Here is a 17,842-nt window from a genome sequence, read left to right as displayed (position 1 = left end):
AAAAGAGCTTACAATCTATGAGGTAGAGAGGGTGACACAAGAGGTAGCAGGGGCGGCATTGCTTATACAGTGTTCAGACAATTTTGTGCATTAGGAATTGTGATAGGCTTGTCTGAAAAGATGCGTCTTTAGTTTGCGTTTGAAACTGTAGAAGTTGGGAGTTAATCTGATTGTCCGGGGTAGAGCATTCCAGAGAAGTGGTGCAGCTCGGGAGAAGTCTTGTATACGAGCATGGGAGGTTCTGATAATAGAGGATGTAAGTGTTAGGTCATTGAGTGAGCGGAGAGCACGGGTTGGGCGGTAGACAGAGATGAGGGAAGAAATGTAGGGAGGTGCGGCATTATGGAGAGCCTTGTGGATGAGAGTAATAACTTTATATTTTATTCTATAATGAATAGGCAGCCAATGTAGCGACTGGCACAGACCGGAGGCATCGCTGTAGCGTCTAGCCTGATAGATGAGCCTGGCCGCTGCATTCAGAATAGATTGTAGAGGGGAGAGTTTAGTGAGGGGAAGACCGATTAGTAAGGAATTACAGTAGTCAAGGCGAGAATGAATCAGAGAGACAATAAGTGTCTTTAGTGTATCTCTGGTAAGGAAAGGGCGTATTCTGGAGATGTTTTTGAGGTGGAGGTGACATGAACGTGCGAGTGATTCAATATGAGGGGTGAAGGAAAGGTCTGCGTCAAATATGACCCCAAGGCAGCGGGCATGCTGCCTAGGAGTTATAGTAAGGCCTGAGACTGCAATGGATATATCAGGGACAGATCTGTTAGATGGTGGAAACAGTAGTAGTTCAGTCTTAGAGAGATTTAGTTTCAGATAGAGCGAGGACATGATATTAGAGACAGCAGAGAGACAGTCACTGGTGTTCTGTATGAGTGCAGGGGTGATGTCACGGGAAGATGTGTATAATTGGGTGTCATCAGCATAAAGATGGTACCTGAAGTCAAATCTGGCGATGGTTTGTCCAATGGGGGCTGTGTAGAGAGAAAAGAGCAGGGGGCCGAGGACCGAGCCCTGAGGAACCCCAACAGCAAGGGAAAGAGGAGAGGAAACAGAGCCCGCAAATGATACACTGAAAGTGCGGCCTGAGAGATAAGAGGAGAACCAGGAGAGCGCAGTGTCATTGAGGCCAACTGAGCGGAGCATAGTGAGGAGAAGTTGATGGTCAACAGTGTCAAAAGCTGCAGAGAGGTCCAGAAGAATAAGAAGAGAGAAGTCACCATTGGATTTAGCCTTTAGTAGATCATTAGAGACTTTTGTGAGAGCTGTTTCAGTAGAGTGCAGAGCGCGGAAACCAGATTGTAAGGGGTCAAGCAGAGAGTTAGCAGAGAGATAACGGATTAACCGAGAATAAACCAGGCGTTCCAAAAGTTTAGAGATGAAGGGGAGGTTAGAGACGGGTCGATAGTTAGCAGCACAGGATGGGTCCAGGGAGGGTTTTTTCAGTAGCGGGATTATAACAGCATGCTTGAAGAAGGATGGGAAGATTCCAGAAGAGAGAGAGAGGTTAAATATTTTAGTAAGGTAAGTAGTGACAGCAGGGGACAGAGATTGGAGAAGGTGTGAGGGGAAGGGGTCACTACTGCAGGTTGTGGGGCGAGATGAAGAAAGTAGCTGGGAAACTTCCTCTTCTGTGACAGGTTCAAAAGATGAGAATGGACAGTCTAAAGTGCGGCTGGTGAGGGGATCAGTACTATCGTAGGTGTGGGAGTCAATGCCACCTGGGGCTTGGGCAGTAATTTCCTGACGGATCTTATCAATTTTATCATGGAAATACATGGCCAGGTCATCAGCACTAAGGTCTGTGAATGGCGTCTGCACCTTGGGTGTGAGTAAGGAGTGAAAGGTTTCAAAAAGCCTTTTAGGGTTGCTGGAGAGAGAAGAGATGAGGGCGGTGAAATAGTCTTGTTTGGCAAGGTAAAGGGCAGAGCTATATGTTTTAAGCATAAACTTGAAGTGGAGGAAATCTGCAGGTGAGCGTGATTTTCTCCATAGACGTTCGGCACACCTAGAGCAGCGCTGAAGAAATCGTGTCTGTGGCGTGTGCCAGGGCTGATGCCTCCTATGTGGGACTTTACGAGTGGAGGGGGGAGCAACCTCATCCAATGCATTTTTGAGGGTATCATTATAGTGACTGGTGGCCAGATTGGGACAGGAGATTGAAGAGATGGGGGACAGGGAGGACTGTAGAGTATCTGAGAGGTGCTGGGTGTCAATAGCACGCAAGTTCCTATATGTGTGATGGGTAGGGGCGTCTTGTGAAGGGGAGAGAGCACTGATGGTGAGAGATAGAAGATTGTGGTCAGAAAGCGGCAGAGAAGAGTTAGAAAATTTAGAGACTGTGAGGAGTCGATGGAAGACTATATCAATCGTGTTACCGTCTATATGTGTGGCGGAAGAAGAACATTGTGAGAGACCAAGAGAAGTGGTTAATGAGAGAAACTGTGAGGCAGCCGGGGAGTGAGGGGGGGCAATAGGGATGTTAAAGTCACCCATGATGAGGGTAGGAATGTCACTGGATAAAAAGTGGGGAAGCCAAGAAGCAAAGTGGTCCAAAAATTGGTAGGGTGAGCCAGGTGGGCGGTAGATCACAGCTACACGTAAGGAGAGTGGCCGGAAAAGTCTGATAGCATGGACTTCAAATGAGGAGAATGTGAGTGAGGGGACCGGGGGAATGGACTGAAAAATGCACTGCGGTGACAGCAGTAATCCTACCCCACCACCCTGCCTATTATCAGGCCTAGAGGTGTGTGCGAATTGTAGGCCACCATGACACAAAGCAGCAGGGGAGGCAGTGTCTGCCTGCTGGATCCAAGTTTCAGTAAAGGCGAGCAGGCCAAGGGATTTACTAAGGAATAAGTCATTAATGTATTCTAGTTTGTTACACACTGAGCGGGCGTTCCAGAGAGAGCAGTTAAAGGAGACAGGGGAGAGATGAGGGGAAGGAACACGGTAAATATTGATGAGGTTTGTAGGCCTTCTATGTGTGCAGGAAGAAGAATTAGTGAAGGAAGGAGGGCCGGGGTTAGGAGAGATGTCCCCAGCAGCGAGGAGGAGTAACATGGACAGAGACAGAAGGTGGTTCAGGGATTTATGTGGGCGCTTCTGTTTGGTGTCACTGCTAAAAGAAATAAAGGGATGATTAAAGAGTGTGAAAAGTGTGTGAGAGCTGTACATGGGAGAAGGAAGAAAAGAGGGACTGATATGGATGGTGTGTACTGGTGGTAGAGATGGAGGAGAGATCTGCAGGAAGACAATGGCTAAGATAGTAAGAGACAGTGCAGCTACAGGATACCATGAGGTAAAACTTGTTGTTTTAGGTTGAAATTTACCTGGTGTTCTGCCATGGTTAGCCTGTTCCGTGCCCTGCTTAAGTGCCATGTATAAGTGCACTTTGGTTAATCTGCACTTCGGTTAAGATGCAATTTGGTTAAGATGCATGCTGCAGATGAGATGCCCCCGCATATGAGATGCACCCCATAAGCTATATCTACTTATATAGGAAAGCACAGCTTCAGACTAGCACTAATTTAAGTCGTTAACTAATTAATCTACAAACTGTGACACATGAGGAGACTGGCAGTGTGGATCCAAGTAAACACTTGGCCAGAAACACCAATAAAATCAGTGAAGATCAAAAGACTGACACTAGTGCAGATAAGAAGACATGGAAGTGCAAAAAATATACAGCCTGGATGAAATGCTAGGATATAGTTCAGTAATCATGCAGAGGTGAAATACAGAGGTGAAATACAGGATTATATACCATTGAATATTACAGCAGATGATCGAAGGGAGAATTCAGACAGCAAGCAGAGGTGGGTTCAATAGCAGATTATATACCATTGAATATTACAGCAGATGATCGAAGGGAGAATTCAGACAGCAAGCAGAGGTGGGTTCAATAGCAGATTATATACCATTGAATATTACAGCAGATGATCGAAGGGAGAATTCAGACAGCAAGCAGAGGTGGGTTCAATAGCAGATTATATACCATTGAATATTACAGCAGATGATCGAAGGGAGAATTCAGACAGCAAGCAGAGGTGGGTTCAATAGCAGATATGAATTAGCCATTAAAAAGGTATCAACTACTGAGAAGAATTTATACACACACACACACACACACACACACACACACACAGTAGGCAGGACTCTGTCCTGTTAAGATTCACCAGGTCCAAGTAATAGCGTGATGCTAAATATCTCATGAAACCTTTCATGAACATATTCTATAAGTCACCTCTTTGGCCTCATCCTTTTCTGAAGCTGCACCAGCCACCTCAGCAGCGCTGTCACTCTGTAAGTTGTCTTCTGCAGTCTGCCCACAAGTCTCATGTTCCATTCTCTGAGCTGAGTCAGGGACCTCTTCATCTTCAATTTTTTCTTTCTCATCATTCTGATTGAAAACATTAAAATGTCAGTATGATGCCAAGCTGCTTGAAAGAAAATTGGCATTCCACATTATCGCACCCATATATTTAGCATGTAGAATACATGCTTTGTTTTTTATGCATAATGTGTACTAATTGGTTGCATATCTCCTTTCCTATTGCAAATATTGCTGCAACGGGATCATTTGTAAAATGATTAATAACTGGTAATATTTGGTTCATTCAAAGATTCCTTTTTGGGTATAATGTCAGGGACCTAGCGCTGCTGATACTGAAGAAATGGTATGCATTGCAGAAACAGTCAAAGGCCACATTACTAATGGTTCAAGTCATTGCATATGGTGATAAAATGATAAGTAATTCACTAGCAAGGGGAGAAAAAAAACACCTTGGTTGTATTACAGTTATTATTTTACTCCAACAAATGTATCACTAGTAGAGACTATGCACAGTTTGCTTTTTATATTCATTAACCCATATTCCAAGTAAAGTAAAAACTAGAATTAGATTTTCTTCCATCATTTTATTCACCATAAGTGAGTACTCAGTTTTACAGAAGATTAGCCCATACCCATAGCACAATAAATGCATATAGGTATGTATGTATGTATGCATAAAGCTAAGAATGACTCCCAGAAATGAGCTGAAGTTTTACCTGAGGCTGGAGTCCAGTGTCTGTTGGCAATCCATTTTCATCTTTTTCTGGTTCTTGCTTTTCCTCCTCCTTTGCAATTTCTGTTGCATTATCCTCATCTTCTGGAAGCTCTTCCTGTGCGTCTTTTGAGTCTTCCTCCTTCTGCTCCTCCATGTCCTGTTCCTCTTTGCCTGATTCATTCATATCTTGGGTCTCTGTATCTGGTTTTAACTCCTCATTCTCTTCTTGATCTGTACTTGCTTCTTGGACATCCATTGGCTTCTCTTCTATATCAAAGGGATTTTGTTCTGCAACAATACATAACAAAGAGCTCTAACAGATGGATTTACAAACTGATACTTGTAATGTGTAAGCAATATTTACAGTGGCGACGTCAAAAAAGGGCCATTCAACAGTAGATCCTAAGTGAATAAAAAGCTGTACTGGGTGAGCAGGGAGGAACGCCCCCTCCCTCTGCTCACAGTACTCACACAGCACAGCGCTATAGGCGCTGCTATGCAGAAGGCTGCTCCTGACAGAGTGTCAGAAATGCCCTTCTGACGATGAAGAGCTATGGTACCGGGACCACTAGCTCTTTACCCGGGGCACAGATCGAGAAAGCCGACAGTGCACTGAATTCAGCGCACTGTCGGCTTTCTAGCGGCATATAACACCGCATGTGCCCAAATCCATGAAAGGTCCTCTTTAAGTAAATATCTTTCTGAAGGTGCTTACTGAGGAGAAATCCTCACCAGATGTCGGTATCAATGCATCCAATCCTCACAGGCAAAGAAATCAAAGGATAGCTGTCCATAGGTTATGAGAAATGAAACTGGAAAAGTGCAAAAAGCCATGGGAAGTCATGACACCAGCTGAAATATAACAGAATTCAGAAAGCAATCCTGCCACTTAGTGACAAATATCAGCTGGATCAACTGATGACCTATAAAAAGGTGTCTCATTACTAAGGTGCACCACAAGAAGCATCACATGATGGGTAAAACCAGAGAGCTTGTCTCAAGACCTTTGCAACCTTATTGTTACAAAGCATGGATGGCATTGGCTGCAGAAGAATTTCTAAACTATTGAAGGCCCCAGTGGGCGCTGTTAGGGCCACAATCTGGAAGTAGAAAGAAAATCATTTAACCATAAACCGTCCGTAACTACTTGCCACCCACAAAATTTCAGACATAGGAGGGAAAAGAAGTATCAGAAGAGTTGTCAAAGAGCCAAGGACCACCTGTGGAGAGCTACAGAAAGACCTGGAAAACAATAAGTAATGTGCTATACCTCCATGGCCTATATGCATGATCACCACGTAAGACTCCATTGCTGAAAAAAACATGTTCAAGTGCATGCAAAGTTTGCTCAACAACATTTAGACAAGCCTGTGAAATAATGGAAGAATATAAGCCTGAGCAGATGAGACCACAATTAAACTCTCTGGGTGCCATAAAACACACCATGTTTCAGCATATGTGTAGTCAATTCCTCCATTCATATATTATTTGTCAAGTGTAGTACACTATGGGTCATAATTGTATAATATCTATAAGGACCATGGGTATCCACCTCTATGGCGTGTACACTCATGAGTACACAGTATCAACTATACGTCTCAAACAACTGTGGCATGGTTGTGAAAGTCAGACATTCATATAAAATTCAGTTATTACCTTCACCATTTTCCTCATCCTTTTCATCTCCACTGGCTTTGGCCTCATCAGATTCTAGATTTAGATCATCAGGAAGTTCAAGAGCTTCTGGCTCTGGATTAACATCTTGTTTACCATGGTAAGGATCAGTTTCATTCTCATCATATTCACGCTGAAATGTGAACATAGAAAATCAATAATTAAAACGGTTTCCTAGAGAATAGCTATGGAAAGATGTAGGGTACATATATCTAAAGGAACCTAAAGCAATTTGAGAGGTTACCCCACCAGTAGGCTCTCCTTCCACCTTTAACAAACTATTACATGTAACTCCTGAATAAATGTCCTACCCAAAGCATTGCTCAATAAAAACATCAGCAATTCCTGTAATAAAGGTAAGCAGCCCATGGACAAACTATTCCACCACTGGCTACTTGGTTCAATGTAAAATGACAAATTTTTCCCAAAGTCATCACAGTGGGGTATTGCTTACTGGGTACATGATGCGGATTGATGGCTAAAAAAGCATCTGAAAAGAGGTTTGCTGGCGGCTTCCATTAAACAGGATAGGTTTACATAAATTCACAATTACCTCATCCATTTGCTCATGAATTTTGTCTTTACGATTTTCCTCCCCTTGTTCCTCATGTGTTTCATCGTTTGGTTCCTGTTTCTTATCTTGTTTTTGGTCTCCAACATTCTGGTTGTCATCCTTGGCAACCAGCTCAGATTCACCCTTAAAACAATAAACAGTAAAACTTGTGTAAGTACACCTAATACCATTTTGATGGGAAGACTAATGCAGCATGCTGTGCGATTTTGTCCCATCACTTACGACAAACTTTATGATGGGTGGTAGAAACAGAGACAGCAAAAGTAACATGAGCAAAGGCTAAAACTTTTCATTAGCCATGAGCAAAATATATGTTAAAAGATAAATAACTTTCTAACAATTTGTAGTTCAATCCCTCCCCATCTTCAAGAACGACTTCAGAAAGGACCAGAATACAGATGCTATAACATCCAGTATCAAAAGGAACTGCGCTCCCCTTTTAATCACACACTACGCGTTTCGGGCGTACACTCCGCTCTTCTTCAGGTGCATCAGTTCTTATCCACTGGGCTGAAGTGCTCAGGAGTGCTGCAGCTTTAATTACCCCAAGGAGGAACCCTTCAACTACGAATCATCTTACTATTACGGAGTTGTGACCTTGTTTCACAACTCCGGAGGTGAGCTCTTTTCCTATTTCTTTCCAACTGAACAACATCCGAAATACTACACTACGGGTTTGCTCAGTGTTTTTTCTTTGAGATTCCCATCTTCAAGATATTTATTTGATATTTAGTGCTGCTCACAGCTGAGAAGTGGATATGATATTATTCTGCGGAACAATGCACTGTGAGGTAAATCACGTACACTCCAGACTAGATGCTGTAGATGTATGATAAGCTTGCAGAGCAATGCCTTGACTACATTCAACTTTATACACTTTGCAGCTAAAAGCAAGGCTGGCTCTGTATGGGTTTGCTGACAATAAGTGTAAACTAGATTGTTCTCATTCATTGACAGCATCTTGAGAATACAACGTTATATAAATATTGTATGTACATTTTCAGTCCCTGCCTTGTTTGATTTTCATTTTTAATCTATATTTATTTTTCCCTTCACAGAGCTTTTTAGCGTGACAGATTGGATTAAATAGTACCATTATGAAATACAATCAATGAACTTAGAAGCAGCAAAAAAATAAAATACATATATCATTTTTTTTGACCGGGGAGGGGGGAATTAGGAGAAAAAAAAAAACATTCAGGCCCCATGTTACGGAAACAGTTTATTTTTTTGCAGATTTTGTTGCTTTTTTTTTTTTTTTTTTTGAGCCAAAGCCAAGAATGGCTGCAAAAAAAGTTGGAAATATATAAGAACTACTTATACTTCTACCTTTTGCTCAATTCACACCTGGATTTGCCCCCCCCCCCAAAAAAAACAAAAACAAAAAAAAACCCTTGCAACAATAAAAGCAGTCTTTCTGTAACGTGGGGCTTTAGCTGTATACTATTTTTATATGGGTCTTTTACTATGACTTTCACTGTGCAGGCAAAATGACATTATAAGAGATGAGCGAGTACTGTTCGGAACAGCACGCTCACATAGAAATGAATGGACGCAGCCGGCACACGGGGGGTTCCGTCAAAGCGGAAATACCAGGAGCGTGCTGTTCGGATCGGCTGATCCGAACAGTACTCGCTCATCTCTAGACATTATCTATATTCTGAGGGTTGTTAAGATTAAGGCAATAACAAATATATATATCTTATTTGGAGTCTCTAGATTTTGGCAATCTATAGTAAAATCATTGTGTCAACATTGGGCCCTGCCACAGGTAGGTCTGAGGAGTAATACCGCATTGGCAGACCTGGGAGGCATCAGAAGGCTGCTGACTGCCATAGCAATGGAATGGCTCTAACGATTTTTCATAGAGCTGTTCCCTAGCCAAACAGTGAAAACAACAACTCAGATGCCATAATTGCATTTGACCACTGCATTTTAGTGGTCAATTGTGTTCTTCAGATCATGGACCCTGCTGTCATGTCTCTGCTGTATAAAACAGCAAATACCCTGTGGCTATGGAGCTCTGGGGCTAAATGCCACACAAAGGTTGAAAGCCTCTTAGTGAGGGACGTACATAAGTGTATTGTGTTCCTGAAGTGGTTATATACAGATTCAAGTGGCTGCATCAGCTGATTGGTACAAGGTCAGGGGCTGGTACCGCAACTGCTTTAATCCTGATGACTTATTCTGTGGATAGATCATCAGTATCAATCACCTTCAGATATTGGACAATCACTTAAACAGCACACTCACCATATCCATTCCTGGTCCAGTCTCTTCTGCTTTATCACCGTCACCATCATCATCCTCCTCCTCATCCTCATCTCCCCAAAGACGTTCGTCCAGTTGGTCGGCATCACCATCACCAAGATCTCCCATTTGTTTGTCAAGGTCATCTTCCTCACTGGCGGATTTATCATCTTCATCTTTTTTGTTCAATAAAATAAATAAACATTTATACTGTATGATATGACGGTCTGTCTCAACACACCCTGCTGCTTATGGATCTGTGTACACAAGTCTTGGATATGTGAAGGGCTGCTTTGTCTTTACAGTCACTATTAAGCTCCATCAATAAGAGCCTCAGCATCTTTCTCTTTGAAGTAGTTTTACAATAACGGGATAAGGAGTACATACCTTGCTTTTCTTTCTCTCCATCATGCATTTTCCCTTCAAAATCATCAGACATTTCAATGGCGTTATCTTCATCTTTCACATCAGGCTGGTCATCGGTATTCTCTTCTTTTTCTTGACCCTTTTTGAAGGTGTCTTCAACCTTAAAAATGTACCAGAACAGATTGAATAGGGCACGCTCATTAAATACGGCTCAAAGAAACATGCAACAAATATGTAAATACATAATAGAATAGTCATACCTGGTCTTCATTTTCAATTTTATCACTCACATCCTTCATGCCCTCTCCTTCTCCTATACCACCCCCCTCATAATCATGGAATTCGGTAGCTCCTTCACCAGCAGGATCCTCCATCAGTTCTTTAGGGAGGCAGAATCCCTAGAAGATTGCAATTGAAATTTATAATAAATGACTTTCAGAAAGATTTGGGCACATTTCTAAACAGCATATGCTATAAACCATAACAAGGTGCAGACTATGGTGGAAGAGTGAACTAGAATCAACCTGCAAGACAATTCTGCCAAGGCAATATCATGACATTTACATTGTAACCATGTCTTTGTAGTAGTTATTTACATGCAGACTGGCTTTCTTACACAATCCAGGGTAATTTCTCAGCAATGAAATTGACAGTAGACTGCTTACAACATCAGCTACTGAATACCATTTGTATAGTTTGATTGAAAATCGACTCTAAAACGTAAGTATTTCGGTGATAGAAATATATCTGCAGTTTTTCCCCTTCTACTCTCCTCATGTGCAGATTACAGATTTACAGTGACAAAGTGGACACTAATTTCTCAGTCTGTAGATTTTACTTATATATTCACTTGTGTTACATCATTATGCAACTGCAAATGGGCAATTGCATGCACTATATTTTGACAATGCTCAGGAGTCCTCTTTATGAATCAGAAAGCAGGAGAAAACAAGCAAGATCTTAATCAAAGCAAAACCTGCCATTATGTTATTTACCAATTACGTAATTTAGAAGGTGATTAGAGATGAGCGAACACTGTTCGGATCAGCCGTTCCAAACAGCACGCTCCCATAGAAATGAATGGAAGCAGCTGGCACGTACGGTTTGCCGGCGGCTGGTCGCTTAACCCCCCGCGTGCCGGCTACGTCTATTCATTTCTATGGGAGTGTGCTGTTCGGAACGGCTGTTCCGAACAGTGTTCGCTCATCTCTAAAGGTGATAAGAATCCCTTTAGAGATAGCATCTTTTTAAATCTATTAAAACCACATACAGTAATATATATCACAGTTTTGTAATTTGTTTTTATTTTCTGTGTTCTGTACCTGACTATGGGAGTTCCCACTTTGCCTAAGAGACTCCAATGCTCTGTGAACAGCATTTAGTTATATGCTTTACAGCATTTTCCTATCCACCAACTCATTCACCCCATCTCCTCAGTGTGTCTGGAGCCAAATGAAAGTGCTTACCTTCTGAGCAAGTTCTGTAAATATGTAAGTCAGGATTGAGAGCAGTTTACCCGTTGCCCTGTGTGTTGCCAATGACACAGTGAGGTAAAACAGGAGAATGTCAGAATATGAAGACAACATTGGTAAGAGTCGGACAAGCAAGCCACAGCACTGATTGAAAAACTGAAAAACAGAGAAAATGTGTTACCAAATATCATGTGATATTATCAAGAAACAACCATTTTATCAGAGTATGTAGCAATATGTCTTTGAAAACAACTGTACCGGAAGCAAACCTACCATGTGCTTGTCCTTTATGCAGTCTTCGCCATAACTTTTAAGCCGTTCAAGCAGCTCTGAAACGGCAGAAATTATAGTCTGCACATCTAAAGCCTTCAAATCTTGAGCAAGATCTTCAGTTAGCAATTTAGTAATGAGGCCTTCACGAAGGCTATCCTCTGTATGATCTTTAATAAAAAAAAATATATAAAAATAGTTACACGACTTGAAACAGACAATGGCAAACAGCTCCACTCATCTAGTGCAGGGGCTCTGAGGAAAAAACACCCTAATAAGACTACAATCTGAAGCACGTACATGTATTTAAAGATTCTACAGCTGTACATTTAGGATTACAAGTTTCTTGGAACACCACAATTGATGGACATAAAAAAGAGCAACCATGTTTCCATTGACTATGAAATATAATGAAAGGTCAATTTCCCATGTAACAGTTGGAAATAATTTCAGGATGTGGTGTTATAGGTGCCAAATGTATTACTACATTGTTTGCAGCAAAATAATAAACATACTAGATGAGCTTCTATTCTCTATGCGACCTCATGGCTGTTGTATGTTACACCAGTTTAAAGGGGCTCTATCAGCAAAATCATGCTGATAGAGCCCCACATATGCGTGCATAGCCTTTAAAAAGGCTATTCAGGCACCGTAAATGTTATATTAAACTACCCCCCCGTTTGAAAATAACTTAAAAAAGAATGTTCTCTACTTACGGAACGTGCACCCTGGGCGGGCATTCTGGGTGTGTCTTCATCTTCTTCCCCGCCTCTTCTTCCTCTGACGTCTTCGGGTCCTGTCCTCCTCCGGCGCTTGCTCGCGGACACTGATAAAAAAAAAAAATAGCCCGGGTGCATGCGCAGTAGCCGTAGTAGAAACCGCGTGCTACTGCGCATGCGTCCGGGCTATTTTTTTTTATCAGTGTCCGCGAGCAAGCGCCGGAGGAGGACGGGACCCGAAGACATCAGAGGAAGAAGAGGCGAGGAAGAAGAAGACGGCGCACCCTGAATGCCCGCCCAGGGTGCACGTTCCGTAAGTAGAGAACATTCTTTTTTAAGTTATTATTTTAAAACGGCGGGGTAGTTTAATTTAACTTTTACAGTGCCTGAATAGCCTTTTTAAAGGCTATGCACGCATATGTGGGGCTCTATCAGCATGATTTTGCTGATAGAGCCCCTTTAAACCTAAGATTTTACCTTCTTCCTCAGTTTCCACGGGTTCACTTGTTTTCTTCTGCTCATTCTTTTCTACAAGTTTTTGAATGGCACATAAGATATTCTTGATGGCAGCTTCCACGTGATCTGAGAAATCTTTCACATACTTTTCATCTGACTCTTGGTTCCCTTTTGAGAATCACAAACAAGCAATTATTGGCAAACCACATGATATTACACCACAATAGCAAAGAAACATGAAGTATAAAATCAATAGTTTTACTAAGGCCAGTTGCACATGACCGTGTGCTAGCCGCCAGCTGTGATTGTCATCAATGAATAGGAGCCGTGGAAGCACGGCCACAATAGGAACTGTTCTGAGTTTTGCAGCCTGGACTTTCGGCCCGCGCACAGGACAGTGTAATCCACGGTAATGTGCGTGAGCCGACAGAAATTAATGAGTCAGTGTGCCATCTGGGAAAAAGCCTGATAGCGCACTGAACCACGCCACGGTTGCCTGCAGGGGTCCTAAGACTGTATGCTCATTGTTTTGGTTTGAATAGCATACGTAGAAAAAGATCAGATGTACCATTTCAACTCCCATGATCTGCAATTGAAGAATAATGGGGGGAATTTATTAAGACTGGCGTTACCCACACCAGTTTTAATGAGAGTCTGTCAACAGGGTGAAGTAACATATTCCCATGAAAATCCATGCCTCAGTTGCAGATAGATTAATTTAAAAATATGCAAATTAGCAGTCTGGAGAACTGAGGATAGCTCTGTTGCTCCAAACTGATCACCCCACACTGCACAGAAACCCCCTTCTTCTCCCCTCCCTTCTTTGAGTGACAGGGCCAGAGTGATATGCTAAAAGGTCACCAGGGCTGTCACTCATAGAATGGAGGAGGGCGTATTAGAGCCGTGTGGGGCATAGCAGTTTGGAGCTGCTCCTAGTGCTTTAGATTGCTCATTTGTATATTGTAAAATAAATGATTATCTTTGCAGAGGCACAATTTCATGGGGGGGGGAGAGTTACATCTAAATGAGCCTAACTTCCCTGTTGTGCTGGTTGAATATGTTTCAACTTGGGTGACAGACTCCTTTCAATAAAGGCCCTGGTGGGCACAAGGTGCCCCAGAGATAGTAAGAGGGTCTAGGCTTTTGTTAAATCAGGTACATCCCAGTGTGCTAGAATAGAAATCTAAACCAATCAGGGACTTTGTACCTTTCGATTTATTTTATTTAGGTAGATCAAAGACATTTTCAAAAGCTGTTGAATAAAGGCTGACTCATTCTCCTAAGAAGAATGCTATACACATGTATGCTATGTTAGGCCAAGCACACAGAGGATTTAAATGGGAAGAGAGGAGACCGCTGCTGCCAGATACATCTAGTGGTTGCTTATCTCATCTTTTTAACAATAGGATTTGAATTTACTCCACCAACAGAGCCTTGACAGTGGGTGTTCAGATGTATGACCAACCTGATTCATAATAAAGGCTAGGTTACATAGCGCTTCTTACTGAAGAATACATAGCACTTGTTACTAGGCATTGTACGAGTATGTTAACAGCCTTGAATTTGAAAGGATCTGGTATACTGACAATGTTCAATGTGCTGCATGTAAAATGTACATGCAGTTCTTCAAGTATAAAATTTCTGGTATTGAAGTTTTTACAAATAATGGTTAATAGATCATTTAGGTTACACTTATCAGCTTCGGTAGTTCTTACTCTTTGCTCTTCCGATCGCCTGTAGACGGGATTTCCACAAAGTGAATTCTCTGACCGCTACACGAATTTCTTCTCTGATGTAGTGGATACTCTTCAGAAAGGTTATGTGCTGTGCAGCCTCCTTTACTTCTGTCTCAGGAAGCACAAATAGCAGTTCTACATCTCTTAAGCTAAGAGCTATGTGTTGCATTGTATCTAATGCTGAAGAGCAAGCCTCAAAATTTTTCCTACAGGACAAAAAAAACAAAAAACAAATTAAAATAACACTTAAAATAAAAGTTTAAAGCATACATGAACTTTACTTTTATCACCTACACTGTTCCTTCATGAAATAAGCTTTGTTATACATTAAATTAAAGTAGAGGTGGTTAAATCTTTACATCAGTTATCTTACGTTAGGTATCCGTACAGTTCCGTGTGATTACGAAACCTATACGTTCAGCATGATAAACTAGTATAGTACAGAATGGGAATGGGTTAAAGAAAGACCATGGTGGAAATGGTCACCAGACCATTTCTGAAGAATATTCTGACTACTCAGTAATGAATTACTAATGGCTAGAGATGAGCGAACACTGTTGGAAACGGCCGTTTCGAATAGCACACACCCATAGGAATGAATGGAGCCTGCCGCCACTCGGACCTTGCCGGCGGCTGGCCGCTTAACCCCCTGTGTGCCGGCTATGTCCATTCATTCCTATGGGTACGTGCTTTTCGAAACGGCCATTTCCAACAGTGTTCGCTCATCTCTACTAATGGCCTAAATAAAATTAAAAATGAGATCTCACCAAGAGAAAAACAGAGTCTCGCTAGACTGCAGTCTATTCATGTCCACCGTCGACTTTGTAGTCTTAATATCTGTTAACATCTTGGATACTGTTGCATTCAGTTGCTGCCAATCGCTGTCTGATCGGCGGATAGTGCATACTTTTGGCAGCCAGTCAGCAGCAGCTGGCGAAGGAACATTCAGTGTTGCTGTCCAAGGCTTGGCTTCTTCACAACTGTTAATTGGTCTTTCCGCATTATTAACAGGACAGCATTCCAGTAACCAGGATAACTGTTCAAGGACAATGCTGCATTGCATGGCAAGATGCTGCAATCTGTCAAGCCACTGCTGCATCCCATCCTGTGGTGGGAAGGCAATCTTGTACTCATGAGGAGATTCCAGTCGACATTCAATCTCCTGCATACAACTCAATAAATTTCTGTAACATAAAAACATAGGAAATATAAATCATTCAAAGAAGTTATTTGAATTTTACAGTAGGTTAAACATGTTCCAACATATTCACATTATGACTGAAAATGAAATCAGAAGATGATATGAAGTTTCTTGGTGAATGTATAAAAATATTCAAATGATCATTAGCCGTACAGATCAATTAATTTGCTGATGAACATTTTTACTGATGTAGTCCTAGTAGTATAAAACATGCACATATTTAGGTGAATAGTGAGCTATTTTTAAATCTGCATTTTCTTCCATGTGGAGGTAACAAAGTCAAATATTAAAACAAAATACCACAAAAAACATTGCCCCAAAAATTTGGGCAAGGCTTTACATTAAAAACATAACATGATTATAAAATTTAATTTCCATTATTTGCAGGTTTCATCTTAACACAAATAAAAGCAAAACAAAAATATCTGGACATTACCGGATAATAGTCCACTGCTCTGTAACCGCAGTAAGGGAGCTTCTCTGTTTCAAGAGGATCTTTAAAAGATGACTTGAGAAACCCTTGCATCGCTCAATGTTTCCTAAGCCAAGTTCCTAAACATAAAATAAGAGGTTTTATTTATGTAAAGGCATACTTAAAAGAGGTGTGTGACCAGAACCTAGCATATCAAATTTGCCCTGCAGATTGTTTGATTCAGGTGACCCTAACCTTGTGAATTGGTGCTTCCATTGCCAAGATATTACTGTTTGTCAAATTGTCAGCACAATAATCAGACATCTGCCCGGTAATCAGCTGTGCACCTGTGTGCTAATCACATGACCATGGACCTTAAATCACATGACCATGGTCAGACTTTTATCCTCTAGAAGTAACAGAATGAATGACAGCAAGCAGAGATCTAGAAAACTGTGAGGAATTGATACAGAAAGTATATTGGAAGACTGTATATCTTTTTATTGTGCATTTGTTTCTCAATATTGGTCTAAAAGTGGCCAAGCAGGGGATTAATAAATTTCATTCATTGCTCTGGTTAAGCATTATTACGATCTGGCATATTTTCAGTCTGCCTGTCTAAGCAAATCTGGAGCAATAAGCTGCGTATGCTATAGACAGCATGACTGGTTGATTTTAAGCACCTGTTTGCAATGAATAGGACTGAAAGACAAGAACTTCATTATTAGAAGTGGTGCATATATACTTTCAGCCATTAATCACATCTCCTTCCAATACAAACTGCTGTATTAATTTTAAAAAAAATAGCATTTATACCAGGTCACCTTGAATTGTGAAAACTTGTACAACTGCTTTAGAAAAATATGCTCCTGTGAGAAATCAATCATCCGTCTCACCTTGACAGGATTCAACAGTGCAGTTCCGAGTCTTGCATTACGAGCAAGAGATCTGTAGAAATATTTCTGACAGCCATCCCAAGTGGTGGTGATTTCTGTAAGGAGCCTGAAGGAAAAACATCATATGCTTAAGTATCAGCCTCTTTATTTTCTTGACAAAGTGAAAAGTTTATTTTGCCATGTTACTGGAGAGGCTGTTCTCAGCCAAGAAAAACGCTATTGCTATTAGTTGCTCTGCAGTGAACAAAGTATCAATATGCAGAGATCTGGTTGGAAGAAGAATGTGCATGACTTTACACCAGCACTTATATCAAAATCACTTCAATGAAATTATTTCAAAAGCTTAAAATTACAAAACTGGTTAATAATTTAGTGCTTTCATTAAAAAACACAAAAAAATAAAAAATACAAAAAAAACAAAACAAAACAAAAGAAAAACCCAAAAAACACAAAATTAACATATCAGGATAACAGTTTCAACTAGTGTTAGGTTATCCTCGAAATCTATGGGACAGTGGTGCAGTATCTACACCGGCTGTTACAGTTTGTATGGGCGAGCAGCGCAGCACCCAGAATATATACAATACTGGGAGCCATGCTGCCTCAGTACAGTTGATCTGCGGGGATCTGACACGCCAAGGAGAGGCCATTAATAGCAGAAACTAGATAACCCACTTTAACTTAGTTTTGACCTCTCCATGCGCTAAACTATTAAACCAAACATTTCAGGTAAAATGTATTATGAGGTCAACCATTCTA

At 41.3% G+C, this 17,842-nt stretch overlaps 1 protein-coding gene across 1 annotated transcript in view; it reads right to left on the bottom strand.

The window, feature by feature from the left end:
* The window catches only part of MDN1 (midasin AAA ATPase 1), a 146,965-nt gene that overhangs the window by 10,681 nt on the left and 118,442 nt on the right, over positions 1–17,842 (bottom strand). The window contains exons 77-90 of the mRNA XM_075268181.1: positions 17,084–17,189; positions 16,212–16,327; positions 15,342–15,758; positions 14,554–14,780; positions 12,860–13,006; positions 11,667–11,833; positions 11,388–11,549; positions 10,182–10,319; positions 9,943–10,081; positions 9,559–9,731; positions 7,285–7,428; positions 6,714–6,864; positions 5,059–5,345; positions 4,253–4,408 (exon numbers count right to left, since the gene is read on the bottom strand). Of these exons, the coding sequence (XP_075124282.1) occupies positions 4,253–4,408; positions 5,059–5,345; positions 6,714–6,864; positions 7,285–7,428; positions 9,559–9,731; positions 9,943–10,081; positions 10,182–10,319; positions 11,388–11,549; positions 11,667–11,833; positions 12,860–13,006; positions 14,554–14,780; positions 15,342–15,758; positions 16,212–16,327; positions 17,084–17,189 (2,530 nt within the window). The remainder of the gene's footprint in view (positions 1–4,252; positions 4,409–5,058; positions 5,346–6,713; positions 6,865–7,284; positions 7,429–9,558; positions 9,732–9,942; positions 10,082–10,181; positions 10,320–11,387; positions 11,550–11,666; positions 11,834–12,859; positions 13,007–14,553; positions 14,781–15,341; positions 15,759–16,211; positions 16,328–17,083; positions 17,190–17,842) is intronic.

The sequence above is a fragment of the Leptodactylus fuscus genome, chromosome 3, assembly GCF_031893055.1.
Source record: "Leptodactylus fuscus isolate aLepFus1 chromosome 3, aLepFus1.hap2, whole genome shotgun sequence".
Taxonomy (NCBI): domain Eukaryota; kingdom Metazoa; phylum Chordata; class Amphibia; order Anura; family Leptodactylidae; genus Leptodactylus; species Leptodactylus fuscus.
This window is presented reverse-complemented; position numbering and strand designations above follow the sequence as displayed.